Genomic DNA, 22287 nt, shown 5'->3' with positions numbered 1-22287 from the left:
CTTAAGCCCAAGAGTTTAAGGTTGCTGTGAGCTGTGATGCCACAGCACTCTACCAAGGGCAATATAGTAAGACTCTGTCTCCAAAAAAAAAAAAAAAAAAAAATCTTTCATTTACCTTTTAAAAAAAATCATGGATGGAATACATGTAAATGCCTTGAGGTTAAAAAGTAACCCATACAGTAGTTAATAGGATGATTTTTATTTGATAACTCATTAAAACAAATCCTCATCATTTTGAAAACAATCAAATTGAAGAGTCACTTATGGGAACACTGAATTATTTTCATTTTCACGATTCCTTTGGATATCAGGTGCTATGAGGTACTGGCGGGACTTTGGCTGCTGAAAACTTCATATTTACTTTGTGCAATTCTTAAACTAGGTTATTGAATATCACTTAGAAATTAACTTGTGTTCCCCTACATACCACTGTTCCTGTCCCTGAGGTGGTCAACTTCCCGCACAGTATTAATTGAAAGATTGTTTATGACACTGCCAGGAGTGACGTAAGGGTCAGTTTCGGGGTCAATGTTTGGATAACCTTTCCATGGTTCACCAGGGCGAAATTCTGAAAATAGAAATTTAAAGTTAGTTCAAGACTTCAAAATTATTTCAAATCCATTATTAAATATCCAAAAACTTTTATTCCTAAATTTTATGCAACTCAAGTATTTCCTAATTAATTTACACCAATACCTTAAGAAACTGGTTCAGTAAGACAATGAGTATAACAAAAGCTGTTCTTTATGATGTTGTAAAGTTTTTACAACTGAAATCATTTCTCTAGATTTGTATATTTTTAAACAGTAACAACTTAAAGTGCTTTATGACAAACCACAAAGTCAACGCCACTCAAGGAGAACAAAGCATACCATAGACACTTTTCTCTTAATTCCTCAGTACAAACAAAACTACTGACAAGTCAACACCCTAACACAACTGAAGATAAACAATAAATGAAGGTCATTTATATAGTTCTTTATGCTGGTTAATGGGACTCATTCTACCTTTGCTGTTTGGGCTTAAAGCCATGGTTCTCAACCCAGGGCACTGGCATTAGGAAGGTTGAGAACCACTGGCTTAAAGGCACTAGTAACAGGCGAACGCGGTCATTTGTGCAAGACTTTGCAAGTAGGTTCCCACAAGTCTTGAGACAGACTGTGTTACAGTCCATTATTTCACTTCCAAGAAACACAACTGACAGCATCTCTTCTGATTCACCTGTGCAAGTTTCAACTTGCTCAGCTTATTGGTGTTGCTAGAAGGGCTTCAACTGTTTTTGTCTGGCAAATTTTACATTTCTTGATTTTAGCTTATCTCAAAATGTTTGGCAATGATCCATGTACTTACCTTTTCCTTCATTTCTGAATAGATCACACAATCTAATCACCGTATTGGGCTAAACCATCAGTAAGTCCAGATGTAACGAACAAAACTTTAACAGAAGAGTTTCAGGAAAGAAGGTGTTAGCATTTTACCTGGTGGCCAATTAACACTGCTAGAGCCGTTAGGCGATTTGGCACGTGGCCAGCCATCTCCTATTGAACCTGGAGGACTGGCTGGTGAAGTACTGCTGTTCATAAAGTCATAGGGAACAAATGGAGACTCTTCCAGCCTGAAACCACTTGAAATAGCACCTAAGAAGAAAAAAATAATGAAATGTGAGCAAAATATAATACCAATTTTTTTTCTTATAGTTTCTCAAATGCTACATTTCTTACTATAAGAAAGCTTTGCATTAGATCTGTAGGCTCTACTGATAATTCCAGCACTCTGGGAGGCTGAGGTGGGTGGATCACCTGAGCTCACCAGTTCGAGACCAGCCTGAGCTACAGCAAGATCCCATCTTTAAAAATAGCTGGGTGTTGTGGTGGGTGCCTACATTTCCAGCTACTTGGAAGGCTGAGGCAAGAAAACTGCATGAGCCCATGAGTTAGAGGTTGCTGTGAGCTATGATGCTATAGCACTCTACCAGGGGCAACAAAGTGAGACTCTGTCTCCAAAAAAAACAACAAAAAAACCCACGATCTGTGGATTCTAAACAGTGTTCTGCAGATTATGTGAAGGTGCACGGAAAAGAGAGCTCTGTGTTCTCTTCCAGATTTCAACTGCTTTTCATCATTTAAGGATGAAAATGATCATGGTGGGTAGTGCCTATAGCTCAGTGGGTAGGGCACCAGCCACATACACCCAGGCTGGCAGGATCGAACCCAGCCCCGGCCAGCTAAAACAACAATAGCAACTGCAACAACAACAACCACAAAAATACCCAGGCATTCTGGTGGGCACCTGTAGTCCCAGCTACTTGGGAGGCTGAGGCAAGAGAATTGCTTAAGCCCAAGAGTTTGAGGTGAGCTGTGAGGCCATAGCACTCTACCCAGGGTGACAGCTGGAGACTCTGTCTCAACAAAAAGAAGAAAAAAAAAGAAGAAGAAAATGATCATGGTGGATTTCATTTCAGGAAGGATATGAAGACCATAACTATATAAAAGTAACCAGAACATAAAACTATTTCCAAATCATTGAGATACTTGTATTTTGGCCTAAACTGAAGTGAACCAATACAGCGAACTTCTGGTTGTAGAGATTCACATTTTTGGAGGTGAATGAGGAATACGGAGGAACAAGAATTGTGATAGCCAGACATTCTTGTACACACCTATAATCCTTGGTAGGCCAAGGTGAGAGGATTGCTTGAGCCTGAGAGTTCAAGACCAGCTTAGGCAACAAAAGCAAGACTCTCATCTCTACCAAAAAACCCACAAAACACAAAAAACAAAAAAAATTCCTAACAAACCTAAACCTCAAAACCAAAAAAACCTTGGCCGAAGTGTGGTATCATGCACCCAAAGTCCTAGTTGCTCAGTTAAGATGGGAGGATCATTTGACCCTGAACCCAGGAGTTTAAGGTCATGGTGAGCTATGATTATATAACTGCACTCCAACTGCAGGGGTGAAAAAGATCCTATCTCTTATTATTATTTTTTTTTTGTGAGACAGAGTCTTACTTTGTTGCCCTCAGTAGAGTGCTGTGGTGTCACAGCTCACAACAACCTCAAACTCTTAAGCTTAAGTGATTCTCTTGCCTCAGCCTCCCAAGTAGCTGGGACTGTAGGTGCCTGCCACAACATCTGGCTATTTTTTGTTGTTGTCATTATTTAGCAGGCCCAGGCCAGGTTTGAACCCACCAGCCCTGCTGCATGTGGCTGGTGCCCTAAGTACTGAGCTATGGGCATTGAACCTGGCTATTTTTTTTTTTTTTTGGTAGTTGTCATTGTTTGGCAGGCCCAAGCTGGGTTCAAACCCACCAGACTTGGTGTATGTGGCCGGTGCCCTAGCTGTTGAGCTATAGGAGCCAAGCCAAGAGACAGGAGGATTGCTCAAGATTGCTCAAGCCCAGAAGTTTTAGGTGGCAATGAGCTATGACGGTATGACTGCACTCCAGCTGGGGTGAGACGCTGACGCAGGTGGCTCATGCCTGTAACCCTAGCACTCTGAGAGACCAAGGCAGGAGGAATGCTTGAGGCCAGGAGTTTGAGAACTGCAAACTCGAGACCCTATCTGTACAAAAACAGAAAATTCAGCTGGGCAGGGTGACATGTGCCTATAGTCCTGCTACAGGCAAGAGGATTGCACAGGTAAAGATAACTCTTACCAAAAGTTAAGTGTGAAGTCCCGTAAAAACACATAGAAATGATCATTTGTTTTCGTGTCATTTATTCTCCTGATTTGTCTTTGAACATACCTTAAAATGTTGCTTTATGACAAGTGGAAAGATACATCATTAGAACAGTGTCAGTAGCTGTGCTTAACGCTGGCTGTGGAAAGGTACGATGGATGAATGGGGTCCTTGCACTCAGTGACACTGTTTTCTAACAAAGAAACAAGTGAACAGAGAAGGGATGGACAGTGTGTGGCAAGGAGGGTAGGGGAAAGAGATTCTAGGCTGTGGGTTATGGCCTGTACAAAGACCTAACAAGAAAAACAGCTTGATGTGTTTAAGGAAACAAAAGACCATTTTGTCTGAAAAATACTAAGTGGGAAAGTGAGTAACATTACAGAATCAGGCCCTGGTCCTGAAGGGCAGGAATGACCATGTATATCAGGTATGGACCACTGCAGTTAGCCCTGGGTCCTAACATGCCAGACTGACCTCTGCCCTGCTGGTTCAGACCACAGTATCTCATTTCTAGAAGGCATCAGAATTTGCCACACCCTTGCAGAAAGCTGTGCTGGCCACAGTAAGTTCTTTTATAAAAATTTTAAGATGAGACACAATACAATCTGATTTAAATTCACTTTTGCTGCTGTGTAGAAAATGAACTGGGGCTGAGGGAGGCAACCAGGAGAGCAGGGAGACCACTCAGATGCTATTGAAGCAGTAAGAGGTCATCTCTGCATAAGCAATGTTATTTTGGAAACAGAATGAGCACTATTCATGGATGGACTGGACAGGGAAGTTGAGGAAAGAAAAACATCAACAATATCTTAAGACTTGGATGTCTATCAACCAATGAGGGATAATTACAACTACAGAAAAGAATGAAGTGACCACATGGATGGACCTTGAAAACATGCTAAGTCAAAAAACCCAGTCACAAAGGACTAGATACTACATGCTTCCATCTCTATGAAATGTCTAATATAGACAAATCTATAGAAAATAGAGAGTAGATTTAGTTTTTGTTTATGACTGGGAAAGATAGAAGAATAATGGTGGTAGGGATTATGACAATTAAGGGGCTCTTTTTGGGGGTAATGAAAATGTTTAAAAATTGTGGTGATGACTATATAACTCTGAAAATACACTAAAAGCCACTGAATTGCATGATATGTAAATTATACCTTAATAAACTCTTAAAAAGGATTTCTAGCTTCAATAACTTGATAGATTAGGGTACAATTTACAGACAGCCAAGAATGAGAACAAGGAAGGGAAAACCAAGTCTCCATTTATGGTGAGTTTGAGGTAGGTATAAGGGAAAAGCCTGGCTCAATTCTAGGCTGCTTCTGCTCTGAACCTCAGAAACACACAATGGACTTGGGCTTCATTCCTTCCTCTGGCTGCAAGTCCCAATGTCCCAGCTTCTATATCAATTACTGAGAGATGGTCGAGCTGGCAGAATCTCAGGTCTCTGGCTAGTGGGCACTAACTGTGACTGGTGGGCAGTAACTATCTTTGACTCGGTGTCTCCACCACTCCCATTTCCTCTGGTCTGCTTCCTCAATCTGGTTGTTTTGATCTTTGCAAACTATGCATCTGTTCTGTAGGTGGAAATGCTGCCACTTGGGAGTGAAGTGGGATATAAATACACGAAGTAGTAGTTGTCCATGATAAAGTGAGCACAGCTGCCACATTTCAAGTGATTTAACTCTTATGCCTCAGATGATGGAAGTACCACCTTTTCCCCTAGTAATGCTTTTTTTTTTTGAGACAGAGTCTCATAGCATTGTCCTTGGTAGAGTGCCATGGTGTCACAGCTCACAACAACCTCAAACTCATGGGCTTAAGCAATTCTCTTGTCTTAGCCTCCCTAGTGGCTAGGTACCTGCCACAATGCCGAGCTATTTTTTTGTAGTAGTTGTCACTGTTGTTTAGCTGGCCCAGGCCAGGTTTGAACCCACCAGCCTTGGTGTATGTGGCCGGCACTATAACCACTGTGCTATAGATGCCAAGCCTCACCTAGTAGTAATACTTTCTATTTATTAAGACTTCATTTTATTAAAAAGGAAAATAGACTTGACATTAGAGGCAGCTAGGGTCCAGCTGTATTCTATTAATCACACAAGGAGGACATCATAAAAACGAAATATAAAATCTATGTGGTAGGTTTAAGCAAAGGGGAAATTAATTTATACTGGAGAAAGTCATTGTCTTAGAAGTAGGGCAGCTAATTAGATAACAATGAAGGCAATAATAATGATGGCTAAGACCTGTGGACCACTAACATATCTAACTCTTTTATAGTGCTAAGGGCTTGAGGTGTACTGCCTCATTCATCCTCAAAACATCTGAAAAGGTAATATTATTAATTCCATTCGGCAAATAAGGGACCTGAAGTTCAGAAAGCTGTTAGGCAACTTGCCACAGCTAATTACAATCCTGTTTCACTTCACGATAGGACTAGTTCTGAGAAAAGTATCATTAGGTGATTTCACTGCTGTAAAAAAAACCACTGCATGTACTTAACATAAGCCTAGATGGTAGGGGCTACCATACCCCCAGGTTATATGCTATAGCCTACAGCTCCTTGACTATATACCTCTACAGCATGTTACTGAATACTATAGGCACTATAACACAATGGCTAAGAATTTGTGCACTGAAACATAGCTAAACACAGAAAAGATACAGTAAAATTGGGGCATTTTAATCTTACAGAACCATCATCATGTATGTTGTCCATCATTCACTGAAATGTAATTACGAAGTCATAACTGTAGTAGCAGAGCTAGGTCTCAAACCCAGGGGTTCATATGTATTTTTGTCCTTCAAAAAAATTCCAAAGTGATACTCTATGGAGTAACAAATGAACTTAGAATACAGGTCTGCTTGATTTATGATCCAATGTCCTAATATATGACAAAGTTACCTTTAACATAATCTGGAAGACTGATCTCTAAGCTAAATATACTCAAATGAACTTTCAAGATAAAATTCAACAGAAAAAAAAAGAAATGTCACAAAAATGTCTGGGTTTTTTTTTGTTTTTGAGACAGAGTCTCAAGCTGCCGCCCTGGGCAGACTGCTGTGGTATCATGGCTCACTGCAACCTCCAACTTGGGCTCAAGCGATCCTCTTGCCTCAGTTTTTCTATTTTTAGAAGAGACAGGGTCTTGCTTTTGCTCAGGCTGGTCTCGAACTCATGAGCTCAAGTGATCCACCTGCCTCAGCCTTCCAGAGTACTAGGATTACAGGTGTGAGCCACTCTGCCCAGCCACAAAAATGTCTTTTTTTTTTCTTTTTGAGACAGAGTCTCAAGCTGTTGCCCTAGGTAGAGTGCTGTGGCACCACAGCAACCTCAAATTCTTGAGCTTAAGCAATTCTCTTGCCTTAGCCTCCCAAGTAGCTGGGACTACAGGTGCCCGCCACAACGCCCGGCTTTTTGCTGTTGTTGCAGCTGTCATTGTTGTTTTAGCTGGCCCGGGCTGGGTTCAAACCCACCATCCTCGGTGTGTGTGGCTGGCACCCTGCAGACTGAGCTACAGGCGCCACCCCCCCCAAAATTGTCTTTTTAATACTAATCAGTAGGAATGCTGATTTCAGTGTGCTCAAGCTAGAATACAAGGTGTATTCCTGGCTCCTCCCTCCAATTATCTTAATTAAAATTACCAACTCCTGTTAATTCTGCTTCTTCCACAGGTCCTGGATGACTATATTAGGTCAAGCTACCGTCATGTCCTACTGGCTCAGCTCTGGATTAGGCAGAAAAGGTTCCCAACTGTTTTTCCATTTACCAGTGCTCCCAAGTTCTACACACTGCAGCCAGTGGAATCATTCTGAAGTGCAAATCTGATCATATCATCTCCTAACTCTTCAACAGTTCTCCATTACACAAAACATAATGTCCAAACTCTTTAGCCTCCCACACATTTCATGGTTTCCCCTCCCTCCACCTTTGCCTTGCTAACTCCTGTTTCTTCTGTCTCAGCTTAAGAGACCCTTGGACCTCCTCAAAGCCTCTTCCAACTCTCCTCAATCCTAAGACTAAAATATCCTTCTATAAACGCCATACCCTCCCCACAACATTTCTCTGGATGCTGAGGAGAGAAAAAATCTTATAAACTGCCTGGAAGTCACAAAGACTTAGGACCATACAGTAGTATCTTTGACATTCCAGTTCAACCCTGCCTCAATGCAGAATTTCCTAGTCAAATGTCCCTGCCTAAGCTCCACTCTTCCTCCCTTAAGGAATCTAGCTTTACTTACTCTTAGGTGTACAGTAAAAGGCTAACACAGCAGTCCTGGAATTCACATTCCTAAGTGCTTCATGGATGGTGCTTATTAGGCTCCTGAGAGCCTCTAGGTCCATGAAAGACTCTGCCAGTTAAGATTATCTTTGCATTCCTTAGGCCTAGGCCATTAACAGATAGTTTATGACACTGACATGACCTGTGGCGAACACTGATTTTTGTGCCCGTGGCTCCGGGCCATAGTGTATTTGTCTGACCTCTAAGGAATCTGGTGACTGAGCAGCTAAGATCAGTTATACAGGTGTTCCAGGCCTGCATGAATGATCCTTGATAAAAACCCTGAACACCAATGCTTAGGTGAGCTTTTCTGATTAGCCATAAATTGTTCACCCATCATGCCCAAAAGATCTAAGGGCTGTCTGGGCCAATTCCACTGGGAGAAGACAACAGGAAGTTCACTCTTGCTCTCTCCTGGACTATCATATACACCTTTGTCCTTCACTGGTTTTAATTGTATTCTTTCGTTGCAATAAACTGTAACCGTGAGTAGGAAAGCTTTTTTGAGTTCTGTGAGTTCCTGAAAATCACTGAAACTGAGGGCAGACCTCTGACACAGAAGACCTTTTAGATCTGCTATTTCTTCCATGCTCAACCAGGCTGAGGGTGGGTGGATTGCCTGAGCTCACAGGCTCCAGACCAGCCTGAGCCAGAGAGAGACCTCATCTCTAAAAATAGCCAAGCACTGAGGTAGGTGCCTGTAGTCGCAGCTATTTGGGAGGCTGAGGCAAGAGAATCACTTGAGCCCAACAGTTTGAGGTTGCTGTGAGCTACGATGCCACAGCACTATACCAACAGTGACAAAGTGAGGCTGTCACAAGAAAAAAAAGAAAAGAAAAAAGGCAAATAAAAAAACTATAAAATCACTTTTAAAAAACTTAAATAGCCATCAAAACAGAGAAATTTTTTTAAAAAATGCATCACCTGATCATTACTCTCTAGAACAGAAGTGAATTTTGCTATTCATTTGAAAGTCTCTTGTTTTAACCAAGACTTAATAAAGAACTATTCACAATGAAGAAAAGTTCTAAGATAATTTGGTTTTCAAAATATAGTAGAACCTCTGCCAGTTGACCACCCAAGGAACTGTAACAAGCTGGTCAATATAAGGTACTAGGCCTACTGAACTAATATACACATGTGGTCCATGTCTGGTCTCTAAAAATTAGGTCAACTTAAGGATGTGATCAATGTAGGGAGGTGGTCAACTGTGGAGGTTCTACTGTATGTATTTAAAATAAGATAAAGGCCTAAATTTAGTCTTCTACAGATTTGCTTTTTTTTTTTAAAGAGAAAATGTCGCAACGTATTTTATACCATGTTTGCTGGGGTTTTGATCCAAAGATGTGTTCACAGAAATGCTGTCCACTGTAGTCCACTTCCTTAGTCTTGACTGTGGCTCTTTAATACTGTTCATATCCATATTTACATTCAAGTTTGAGTTCAAGCCTTAAAAATTAAAAACAAAATATCTTATGAAATATAGCACATTTTCCCTCTGGTATTGCAAATTCTATTATCTAGAAAAACATGTAATTAATGTGATAATTTCAATCCTGCTTAATGTTTCTTAATAAATATCCTACAAATGTGGCACAATCAAATTAGGCCAGGCAGGCCGACTAGGCACTCTGGGCTCTGGGTCATGGTCATGTAGAAACCATGCTGGGATAAAGAGAAATCCTAAGTAGCTATTTTAACACTCACCAGTATAATGTTTTGTTTTTTGAGACAGAGTCTCAAGCTGTCCCACTGGGTAGAGTGCCGTGCCCTCCCAGCTCACAGCACCCTCCAACTCCTGGGCTCAAGCGAGTCTCCTGCCTCCGCCTCCCAAGTAGCTGGGACCACAGGCACCTGTCACAACGCCTGGCTATTTTTTTTTTTTTTGGTTGCAGCTGTCATTGTTGTTTGGCAAGCCTGGGCTGGATTTGAACCCGCCACCTTAGGTGTATGTGGCTGGCCTTAGCCACTTGAGCCACAGGCGTGCCAAGTCCAGTATAATGTTTTGAAACCATAAACCCTTAAAACTTTAATTATACGTGAAAAATACTTTCTCCATATCATTTAGATTTTTTGCTGCTGTTGTTGTTTCTTTTTTTGTTTAGCAGGCCCTGGCCAGGTTCAAACCCTTCACCCCTGGTACATGGAGCCAGTGCTCTAACCACTGAGGTATGCGAGCCCAGGCTATTTTCCTTTTTTTTTTTTTTTTTTTGAAACAGTTTCAGTATGTCACCCTTTGGTAGAGTACCATGGTGTCACAGCTCAAAGCAATCTCAAACTCTTGGGCTTAAGTGGATTCTCTTGCCTGAGCCTCCCAAGAAACTGGAACTACAGGCGCCCCCCATAACACCTAGCTATTTTTTAGTTGTTGTCATTGTTTAGCAGGCCCTGGCTGGGTTTGTACCCACTGGTCCTGGTGCATGTAGCTGGAACTCTAACCACTGAGCTAAGGGTGCTGAGCCAATTTTAATTATTTTTAAATTCCTTGGCAAAATAAGAGGGAAAAAAGTTATAAAAAAGGGGCAGCGCCTGTGGCTCAGTGAGTAGGGCGCTCGCCCCATATACGGAGGGAAGTGGGTTCAAACCTGGCCCCAGCCAAACTACAACAAGAAAAGAGCCGGGTGTTGTGGTGGGCGCCTGTAATCCCAACTACTCGGGAGGCTGAGGCAAGAGAATCATCTAAACACAAGAGTTGGAAGTTGCTGTGAGCTGTGACACCATGGCACTCTACCGAGGGTGACAAACTGAGACTGTGTCTAAAAAAAAAAAAAAAAGGTCACAAAAAAGCCAAATTTTATAAGTTTACCTCTATTAGAATATATCTGTCTAGGCCAGGCATAGTGGCTCATGCCTATAAAATCCTAGTACTCTGGTGGATATAGGTGGGTGGATTGTTTAAGCTCAAGAGTTCAAACTCAGCTTGAGCAAGAGCAAGATTCCACCTCTAATAAAAATATAAAAACTAGCCAAAGTGGTGGGTGCCTGTGCCCCAGCCTTTGCCATACAACAGAAAATGCTAGTTAACTAATGGTCTTCACAGTTTGGCTAACAGACAACAAAGCTGGTTTCTAGAAAACCACTGTATGGAGAAAGAAAGAAAAAGCAAAATGACAGGGTACAAACAATCAAGAATCAAAACCTAATCAAGGGCACAAAACAGAGAAGACCTAAGAAGGAGAAGACATACAAACCTGAAATTTCTACACACTGAATATAAGCTTGGAGAATGGGACAAAAAAGGAAGGGGTAGTAAAGGCAATCCCTTTTCTTATCCCAATGTCCTTATTTATATCAATGATTATATATAAATATTTCGACAAGAATTAAAATTTTAAGTTCTACAAACTAATCAACATGACTATGACCATTCCTAGTTGCTTCTCCAAAGCAGCACTGCTCAAAAATGCCTTGGTGTGTTGTTTCTAATAACAGTAACATCAGCCTGCCCAGCCTTTGTATACTACAAATAAGATATTTATACCTTTTTTTTTTTTTGAGACAGAGTTTCACTTTATTGCCCTCAGTAGAGTGCTACAACATCATAGCTCACAGCAACCTCAAACTCTTGGGCTTAAGCGATTATCTTATCTCAGCCTCCCGAGTGGCTGGGATTACAGGTGCCCACTACAACACCAGGCTATTTTTTTTAGAGACGGGGTCTCAACTCATGAGTTCAGGCAATCCCTCACCTTGGCCTCCCAAATGCTGGGAGTACAGGCGTGAGCTACTGTGCCTGGCAAGATTTTTTATCTTAAAGTGAAAAGTTTCCTTTCCTATAATCTACTTTAAATAACTATGAAATTTTTGAAATAATTTCATTTTCATAAATGGAGAGAGACCGTAACCAAAGCATGAAGACAGGATACTTAGAAGAGGAGATGGCAACTCTCTGAGTGGGACCAGCTAAAAGACCAAAGCAGCTCTATAAAGGCAAAGGAGAAGGATGCATGCTTGTGACACCCAACAATCAGCTGGATGCTTTGGCCAAGGAGAAACCCACCTATAGGGAAGTTGCTGAAAGCATTTATTGGTGATGGCCCTTTTTGCAGCTCAGGTGTAGTGTGGGGCATGACATTGTCAAGGAAAGATTTCATGGCTGGCTGATGGAGTGACTGCTGCTGAGATGGCGGAGTCTGCTGCTTCACCAACAAGTTTGGATCAAGTTGACGAGACTGTTGCATCATTTGCTGCTGCACACTAAGAGGTCGACCCTTAAAACAACAAAATGATTGGGAAAAATTGTGAGAAAAAAGTCTTTACAGATACTTACATATTTCTCTTCATTTCTCAGCTCACTTTCATCCTAGCAGGAAGGTGAACAATCACAGTATAACAGTTAATATGACTCATGGGTAAACAACACACTTAACCAACAGCATAGTTCATTACGTTTTAATATAATTCTATTTTAAAAGACATTTCGGCTGAGCGCCTGTAGCTTCAGTGTTTAGGGCTAAGGCCACATGCTCCAGGGCTGGTGGGTTCAAACCTAGCCTGCTAAACAAACAAAAATAACTGGGCATTGTGGTGGGCACCTGTAGTCCCAGCTACTAGTGAGGCTGAGGCAAGAGTATCACTAGAGCCCATGAGTTTGAGGTTACTGTGAGCTATGATGCCACAGGGCTCTACTGAGGGTGACAAAGTGAGACTCTGTCTCAATAAAAAAACACAAAGCAAAGAAAAGAGAAAGAAAAGGCATCTTGTATCTTGTTACAATGGAAGTGGCAGAAGTAGAGTTTATCAGAATAAGGGACAGCATAGCAAGTGCGAGAGTCTGATCTACCTGCTGGTCTTGCTGCTGTCGGTTACCAGAAGGCACGCTTCTCTGACTCTGCGCCCTTTGCTGCTGTGCTAACAATCGCTGGAGGGAAGATGGCAAAAAAGTTGTCAGTACCACACCATACACATTAGTGTGCCTCAGAATCACTATGGCAGATGGAAGTACCCAGGCATGACTCGATCTAGCTAATGCTGACACATCCTGCCTCACCTAAACAATTTCTTCCTTGGACTCTTTGGCTTCCAGCCATTCTATCAAAACTGTAAACTTTCACACTTTAGAGAAACTTCTGATCCTATCCCTCATCCCTATCACCTCAGATTTGTCTGGGCCTCCTCTCACAGCATTCTGAACTACTTCAAAACACTCTGCACAGACGTTTGCAACATCTTCTCTGACAGACTGTAAGCTCCATGAGAGGTGTGACTATGATTGCTCTGTCTACTGTACTATTTCCTGCACACAGTCTAGTGTTTGGCACACAGGGGAAACTCAATGAAGATGGACTAAACGAGACTGTTACTCTACTTACCTGTAACTGGGAGATCTGAGAAAGCTGGTTTAGTTGGGATAGCTGGTTCAGCACGGCTACCTGTTGAGGGCCAAAGAGCGGATTCAGGCCACCGTTGTTTGGTGCATACTTCAGCAATGAAACTGGAACCTTAGGAATACAATGGTAAGTTAATATATGGATAAAATAGGTCTAACTAGCTAAATGTATTGTATATTTCTATTCATGGGAGGAGTGTTGTGGTCTTTGTTTTACTAATATATCATTCACATATACTTTTTCTTGGGTTAAGAAAAAGTCTTCCTCTCAAGACATTTTATGGAACAATCTAGTATATTTTAGATTTACCTTATTCTTGACTCACGTTCTTCATCCTTCTTACAACCTTTTGTAATAACCAATTCAGAACTGGCTGCATCTCAAAGATGCTTCCAGCCATTCTGCTGAAATCTCAAGATGCAGCTAGTTGTGAATCAGCCATTATGAAATAGTCATCTCACTTAAATGTAAAATTATTCGAGGTTCCTTTTCAGGTAAACAGAAGAGAAAATGACAGCTCATTTACCTGAGGGGAGAGTAATGGAGGAGGCACTTGAGCACGGAGATTAGGCTGAGATGAACTAAGAGGTTGTGCTGGAGGCTGTTGCATGCCCCGGGGTTGTGCTGCTGTGTTTCCAACACCAAACATACTGGGATTGCCATTCTACAACAACAAACAACAACAGATAACAGTGGGATTCTGTTCAAACATCTCATAATCACACAGTACTACCGATTTAAATACAGTAACTATAGGTAAGAGAGATCTTAGTACTGATACAAATCATTCAACAGAGAGCCTAAAATACACACCTGGACTTACCTGTCTAACAGAATTCAAGTTTTGCATACCCAGCCCTGCTATGGAGCCAAGGGCCTGGTTAGGTAGTGCACTATTTGAAGGGGGAAGCTTCATGCTTTGACTGGACATAAACTGCATGTTTTGGGTTTCATCTGCTACAATGCCATCCTGAGTGGACAGACAGAAAGATGTGCAACACCAGCCAAGCAAACAAGTGGAAGGGAGAAATCATTGCAGGAACAGAAGAGAAGTCACATGACATTCCAGCATCAACAGGAAACAAGTAGAAAACAGAAGAGATTAAGATTAGTGTTAATTCTAGAGCACATAAAAAGAGCCAAACATATTTTATGGGATTAAGGAGAAAATATAAACACAACCCCTATGATAAACTGAGACATGAAAGGACAGTGAGCTGCAAATCCAGTAACAGGATCTAGTACTAGATTATAACACATTAAATATATAAGAAATTCTAAAATATTAATGTGAAAATTATGATATTAAATGTATTTGCTTATTAGTCACAGAGGGAAAGGTAAAAAAAAATCTTACCTTATCAAAATAAGGACTGCGCTCCATGGAAGACTCTTTGGAAATCTGAGGCCGAGAACCAGGGCCTTTCCCGACCGTACGATTGTAATCACCAATATTTAGGCTATGTTTATCTATCTCCATTCGTTTGTCTTGTAACATTCCTAATAAATGCAGGAAACTATGTTATCAAATAGGAAGATAATCTAATGGGTTTCAGATTAATTTACAACAGAAAGCAAAATAATCACTTTCTAAAATTAAATAACTTTTGCCAAAACAAAGATATGTAAAAAATATACGTGCATTTCATAAATCTCGCACTCCTCATAAGTGTACTTTGGTTTAGCAAATAGTGTTATTTTCTTGAACTAATTAACTTGAAAAGACTAATAAATAACAAATAACTAACACTTCATTTTCAAAAGACTTCTTAGGCAGCATAACTTAAGACATCTTTAGTCATTTCCAACATGCTTAATTTTATAATAAAGGTAAGTTCCCATTAATAAGTAATACAAGCACCCTCCACAACAAACCACCATTTAATAAATGTTTACTGTGTGTCAGGCACCATTCAGTGCTCTGTGTACTAATTCAATGCTTATCCTGTTACTCTGCCTATTTAGCAGATGGAGAAACTGGAGACTAGACAAGGTAAACACTTCCCTTCTCTAAAGCCTTGCTCTGTTACTCTCCTTATTCTGACTACTCTGCAATAAAAATGACCTTCTCTTGGTGGTGCCTGTGACTCAAAGGAGTAAGGCACAGCTCCATATGCAGCAGGTGGTGGGTTCAAACCCAGCCCCAGTCAAAAACTGCAAAAATGACCTCTTATGAAAATGTCTCTCCTGCAAAATCTTATTTGCTGGATGCAGCCAGCCCCAGCCCATAAGCTACCATGCTATTTCAACAAATCTTCAAAGAACTTGCTCTCTGCCTCCCCATCCTTACCACCTGCTCGTTTGGGTTTCTCTTCTATTCACAGCTGAGCCTACCTCCTTCTGCTCCTTCCCTTTTGGCTTACTCAGTACACTCAGCATCTCAGTCTTCTGACTATCTCTGTAAACATACTTACCCTAGACTTTATTCATCATCAAGGTGTCAACAGTCACCCCCATGCAAGTGACCCCCAAATATAAATGTCTAGCTTTGACCTCACAACTGAGCTCAGTCTCACATCTTTAACTGCCTGTTAAACATAGTCACTTCAATGCTTTACTGACATAGGCTTTTACCTCCCTATTCCTTATTTTCTATGTTTTCTCAACTATCAAATCTGATCCATTGTTTCTTTGCAAATGCTGTTCTTTGAGATGCCTGCCACAACCATAATACTTACCCTACTACCCTTATTATAGGGAAGTGGAAAAGGGAAAATTTCTAACAAAATATAAGACTTCTTAAAATAGGCACATTTTTAAAATGCCCTTAGTTTCCTATAGTATTGTTCCAGCTATGAGTCAGGCACCTGAATACTCTTCCTTTTAGCACTTCTCTAAGAGCCCTCCCTTGAATGTCTATAATCCTTTGAAACAATCTCTTCTGTTCTCTCTCCCTGTTAATGGCATCGTTATTCACCAATACACCAAAACTAGCCATCTTAAATGCTTTCTCTCACTTTCTACATCTAATCCTATAACCAAACTTAACCAACTCTTTCTCCCAAGTCTCTCTCTTAGGTGTTCCTTCCTGATAATCAACATTATTTTTGCCTATGCAAATAAACAATCTTTTAAAAAAGCAGTGTGTTATTTTCTCCAACACTTCTATACTCCTCTAAAACCCAACTGAGTGCCAAATGTGGCAATCTTCCCGTAGGCCACCAGCCCTTTAAGAAGGCTCATTCGTTACCAATGACTTCCTCAAACTCCACTGTCAAATTCATTGCCTGACAACCATTTTCCTGGTTTCAAAATTCTATGCTCACTTGGAGCCTGAAAAATTACTCTACTCCAACTTGTCCAACTTTTCAGGATTACTCTGTATGTCATTATATCCCAGGATTCTGTCTTTGGTCCATTATTCTGTGACTGTCTCTGATGAATGTATCCTTATGGCTTTTACTGCTATCCATGTCTAATTAATTATACTTATTATCTCCAGCCCTATGTATTCTGAACTCCATATTCAGATTTTTTTTTTTAAGAGATATAGTCTCACTTTGTCACCCCTAGTAGAGTGCTGTAGCATCACAGCTCACAGCAACCTCCAGCTCTTGAGCTGAGGTGATTCTCTTGCCTCAGCCTCCCAAGTAGCTGGGACTACAGGTGCCTGCCACAACGCCCAGCTATTTTTTGGTTGCTGTTTGGCTGGGGCTGGGTTTGAACCCACCACTCTTGGTATATGGGGCTGCCCCTATATCCATATTTTTTGCAGCTTTCTAGACATTGCCATATGGTTTTTCACAGCAACCTCAAACTCAGTATCTTATTTATCAAAGCTGCTATTCCTACTATATTTCTTATCTCAAATAATAAGTTATTGATTTAGTGTCTCTCAGCTCCAATCACCCTTTAGACTGCTATATGAAATTATATCTGGATCCTTTGCATTTTTTCCCCTTTACCATCTGGTCCTGAGGCCCTGCCAGTAGAGGACACTGGAGAGGGTGTGTGGTGGAAATGTTTTCATGGTCCACTGTCCACTTGGCAGGCTCCCACGAGACCTGCAGCTTCACCAGTGCCCAGTCAGACAGTAGCATTCAGTGACTGGCTTCCCCCATACCTCCACATAGTTTTGCTGCAGAGTGTCTCTGCTGTAATACTTCTCCATGAACAGCTTTTTCTAGTACCCTAGAAGGCCGATTTTCAGCAAGTTCTACCAGCATATCACAGCAACTTCTGTACCATTCAATGAGGCAATGGAGGAGGTAGAAAGGTGTCCCCATGGGAGCAGATATATATTCTGGACACAGATTTTTCTTGCCTGTAAGGTTTCTGCCATTCGTGGTCTCATAGATTGCTTTGTCTACTGTCATGACACTCTTTCACAGCACTGTGTGATCAAGGAACTCAGTTCACAGAAGAGGAAATGCAGTAATAGGCTTGTGCCCATGGAATCAACTGGTCTTACCACATATGCCATCACCTGAAAGTAGCTAACTAAATTAATAGGTAGAATGGCTTACTAAAGACTCAGTTACACAGCAAACTGGCAGACAATATCCTAAAACAAATGGCTTCTCCCTTACGGATGCAGAATCTGTCTTCCCCATTATCAGAATACATAGGCCTGAAAATCAAAAGGGAAAAGTGGGGGTGGCTTCCCTCACAATTATACCTAAGAAGCCACTTACAGAGAATTTTTGTTTCCTTTTCCAATAACTCTGCTGGTTTAGAAAACTTAACCCTTGAGAGAAAAAATGCTTCCAACGACAGAAGTAACTATGACTCCACTCTATTGGAAGATGAGACTGACACCTGGACAGTTTGCACCCTTTGTGATAAAAACTAACAGGAAAAAAAGGTGCTAGTCTCCTGGCTAGGGTTGACAATCTCTGATCACCAAGGAGAAATTAGGTTCCTGATACAAAATGAAGAAAGCGAAGACTGTCTGGAATCAAGGGTACTCTCTGGCTTGGCACCCGTAGCTCAGGGGTTAGGGCACTGGCCACATACACCAGGGATGGTGAATCTGAAACTGGCCCAGACCTGTCAAACAACAATGACAACTACAACAACAACAACAAAAATTGCTGGGCATTGTGGCTGGCACCTGTAGTTCCAGCTACCAGCTACTATGAGGCTGGGGCAAGAGAATCACTTAAGCCCAAGAGTTTGAGGTTTTAAAGGCTGCTGTGAGCTGTGATGCCACAGTAGGTAGCTGTGATGCTACATAGGGCGATGTACTAAGACTCTGTCTCCAAAAAAAAAAAAAAAATCATCCCAAAGAATACTTTTTTTACATTGCCTTTGGTAGAGTGCCGTAGCATCATAGCTCACAGCAACCTCCAACTCTTGGGCTTAACTGATTCTCTTGCCTCAGTCTCCCAGTAGCTGGGACTATAAGCACCCACCACAACGCCTGGCTACTTTTTGTTGCAGTTGTCATTGTTGTTTAGCTAGCCTGGGCTGGGTTCGAACCCGCCAGCCTTAGTGTATGTGGCTGGTGCTTTAACCACTGCACAACAGGCGCCAAGCCTGAAGATTATTTTTCTAAAACATAAATTCAAACCATGTCATTCTCCTGCTTAAAATTATTTAATCCCATACTTTAGTACTGAAGTTCTGATCCTAAGTATAGAATAGAGAACAGAGTTAAAAGTGCTAGGCACCGGGGACAGAGTTATGTGAGAAAAAAAAAACAAGCATCACTGCTGGCCCTGAGTACTAAAAACAATACTCACTAGACACAGCACCCTGTCTCAGCAATAAGTCATATTTAGCAGTGATAAGAAAAAGGAAAGACAGAAGTGCAGTCAACAGAATGTGTTAAGAGTTTAATCATACAATTTAAAGAAAAACTACTTGTTTTTTAACTGCGACTCTCTCTTTGAAGCTTTCTGCTGTGTTGCACTTTCTCAAGTCTGAGATTTTCATAAAAGCCAGTGAGGAATATTGGAGGAAGCTGCACCTTTTTCTCTCCTGGTGGAGTGCTTGCTGGTGTTGGCCGTGGGCATCCCTCAATTCAATGCAAATGGACTGAGTAGGTGTTACTTGTTTACCTCAAGTTACACCAACACCCAAGCTCCTCATGACTTAGTATCTACTTAAGTTTTCTAGCATCCACCTAGATCATGAAGTTTTACCATGATCTCCCGCCCCCACCACCAATGTTGTATTTCTTGCCCCATTATATAGAACTACTTGCCATTCCTATAGTATAGTTTAAGATGTCTCTGTCCTCCTAGGTATTTAGATATACGTTCCCTGGTCAAGAACACTATAATCTCCAATCTGCATAACTCACTCTTGGCAGGACTATATTTATAGAAATCAGACAAATATCACTAAAACCTTATCTCTACAAAATGGTTTGCACTTTAGAGGCATATCAACACCTTTAATTACAGCATTTTCATGTATATTGGGCAGCACAGATCTCCCCTCTCCTGGTCCAGGTGCAGTAGGTTCCTGTCACAGATGTGCCTATCCATCACTGAATATCCACTCACACTGATTTAACTGGCTCTTACCTCCAGAAAGGTCCATCTTATTGCTCTGTACATTTTCTTCGGGTGAGTCTCTCTGAAGTACAAAAAAGCAACATGTTAGCAGTGCTTAATTTATCAATGAAAACAAATGAAAAACTGATTTTACTGTATTTCACTATCTGAAATTGAAGTGGGTCCTAAAGCATCATTACTCATTACCAAATACAATTTTTAAACGTTTTAAAATAAGACATATAATCCAACTTTTTAGCTAAAATGATAAAAATAAAGACAGTTAAAAGGCCAATTTTACTTTAACTTTAAGCATATTCATAAGGACTCAAAGATCAACAAAAAAATGAAATCAAGATAAACTTAAATAGAATATCATTAAAAGGGGAGGGTTCTGCTAAGGAAACACACTTACCGAAAAACTGATATTTGAAAACTGTTTAACAAATGGATTTATCCATGCTTCTTCTTGTTTGTTTCCACCTTTCATCATTCCCTTTGTAAAATAAAAGAGTAGAAAAGATGCCATGGCCATCTCTATTTAACTGGATATAGTGATGGATTAATAAAACTGCAAGACAATTCCCAACTCTCATTTTTAGCCAATAATTTTTCCTCCAACCAACTCTCATTAGAGTTGTTAACAATTAAAAATCAACTTATTTGATTTTCAACTTCCTTTGCTCCAGTCCTCTGGTATAGCTGTAATGTACAGAGAAATCCCTAACGGCAAGCAGTCAGAAGGAAAAGACAGAAGCAAAAGGCCTCAAAGACCCACAAACAGAAAAAAAGGGCCTCTAAATAACGAGAACTGTCCATCAGGCAGTTTCCAACTTACAGATGGATTGTGCTTTATAAGATTAACTGTAATACAAATTTTTGAAATTATTACTCCAAATCAAAGTAAAAAATAGTGATTAGGTTCTCAACTTGGTCCACAAGCAGCCAATATAACACACAAATTAATCATGCTAAGTGCACTGTATTGAAAAAAAAAAAGATATGTGTTTCCACATGAACTAGTATTTTAAAATGTTAATTTGTGTTGCCAAGAACGTAACACCCCAGCAGTAGATGAAGCTGGGATTCCTCCCACTCAGTGTTGGCTTCTGTGGCTGGCTGGGGTAGGGGTGGTATGGAAACTACACTGAATTGAGAGGATGAAGGGTCTATGACTAGCAATCTGATAGACAGGGAGGCCAGAAGCCATAGAGACCTAGGTCTCCCATTTATGTGAAGATCACAGGACCCTTCTCAATCTGCTGCTATAATTACCCTTTCCCATTGCTACTATCTGTTCCTTCTGACTGTGGAACAGAACACAGCTTCATAATCCGCCCCCCAAATGCAGGTCTCTGAAGCAAGCATCTAGCCCTCTCCGAGGTTTTTGAAGTCGTCTTTGATTCCTTTTCCTTGTTCAGCCCCCATCCCCATATCTTACTAGTTGCCAAGTTTTTCTGCCCCTTCTATTCTGAATTTTCAAATTAGTTCCTTCCACTATATATCCATTTTTGTTTCCCAATCCAATCCAAGCCCTCCTTTCTAACTTGAATTAATGCAGAACCTTTCTGAGATCTCTAACTCTGGTCTCTCCTCTGTTCCAATTTATATCTTAAACTATCATTGATTGGCTTTCTTTAAATAATTAATAATCAGAAAACCATACTGATGTTGTTATTTGCAACAAAGCCAACAAAGCCAATTTTACTGGCTCCACATTTTATGCAGAATAACATTCAAATTCTTTAGCATCATACTGAAGCATTTTACAATCTGCTCTTATTCCAACTACAGAGCCAGATCTCTTGTCATTTCTTTCTAGAAATTCCACATTTTAGTTATGTAAACTACTATTATCCTTAACACACCCCACCCAAGCATCTTCCAAATCCATGCTGACACGCTATGAAGCTCTTCCAATGCCCCATATGACTGTGAGCTCCTTGAAGGTGTAGCTCTTATCTTAGTGCATTTGCACCCCCAGCACCAAGCACAGTACCTGGCACACAGCAGAGGCTAAATAAATGTTTGCAGTTGCTTTCTAAAGATTTTTACTAGTAGAAACAAAGGAGAAAGAGTAAAAAGGCTACACACCCTTTCCCTTCTCCTTTTTTTGCCACTCAGACCCTGTAAGGAAAGACAAAGTCACAAAACAGCATGGTCCAGTGGGAAGAACACAGTGTTTGGAATTGGAAGACCTAAACTTAAGTCTTTGCTCTGTCACTTGCTAGTTACATAACTTTGGGCAAGTCATACCATCTTTTCCAGTCTCAAATTCTCCTCAGTAATCCTATCTTAGAAGGTTATGAGGATCAATGACTTATGTAAAACATGTAAAAGCACTTCATAAGCTATATAGCAAGGCAATAGGCAAATTCAGCCAAATGAAAATGGCAGGTCCTAGACTTAGAATCCCAAGATTAAAAGAGAAGGACCTTGGCAGTCAGATAGTCCAGCTACTCACTGGATATTTGACATCAAAGGCCCCTCAAAAGGCAATCATTCTCAAATAGGGTGGAGAAGACATATCAGAATCGCTTGGG

At 40.8% G+C, this 22287-nt stretch overlaps 1 protein-coding gene across 10 annotated transcripts in view; it reads right to left on the bottom strand.

Moving 5' to 3' along the window:
• Window positions 1-22287, bottom strand: part of TNRC6A (trinucleotide repeat containing 6A) — a 133727-nt gene that overhangs the window by 10973 nt on the left and 100467 nt on the right. For 7 of the 10 annotated variants that reach the window (XR_002774782.1, XM_023516750.1, XM_023516748.1 and 4 more), the window contains 11 exons: window positions 21839-21871; window positions 20160-20240; window positions 19775-19826; window positions 14659-14801; window positions 13828-13965; window positions 13284-13412; window positions 12755-12832; window positions 11972-12182; window positions 9289-9420; window positions 1479-1637; window positions 428-568 (listed from right to left, as the gene is read on the bottom strand). Coding sequence is in view for 9 of the 10 variants with exons in the window: in XM_023516750.1 (XP_023372518.1) it covers window positions 428-568; window positions 1479-1637; window positions 9289-9420; window positions 11972-12182; window positions 12755-12832; window positions 13284-13412; window positions 13828-13965; window positions 14659-14801; window positions 19775-19826; window positions 20160-20240; window positions 21839-21871 (1297 nt within the window). In the remaining variant the exon portion in view is untranslated. Of the gene's footprint in view, window positions 1-427; window positions 569-1478; window positions 1638-9288; window positions 9421-11971; window positions 12183-12754; window positions 12833-13283; window positions 13413-13827; window positions 13966-14124; window positions 14272-14658; window positions 14802-19774; window positions 19827-20159; window positions 20241-21838; window positions 21872-22287 lie in introns of all 10 variants that reach the window. The other 3 variants (XM_023516754.1, XM_023516751.1, XM_023516749.1) reach the window with 3 other exon arrangements.

This window comes from Otolemur garnettii, unplaced genomic scaffold (genome assembly GCF_000181295.1).
Source record: "Otolemur garnettii isolate 467f Iridium unplaced genomic scaffold, OtoGar3 scaffold00096, whole genome shotgun sequence".
Classification (NCBI taxonomy): Eukaryota; Metazoa; Chordata; class Mammalia; order Primates; family Galagidae; genus Otolemur; species Otolemur garnettii.
This window is presented reverse-complemented; position numbering and strand designations above follow the sequence as displayed.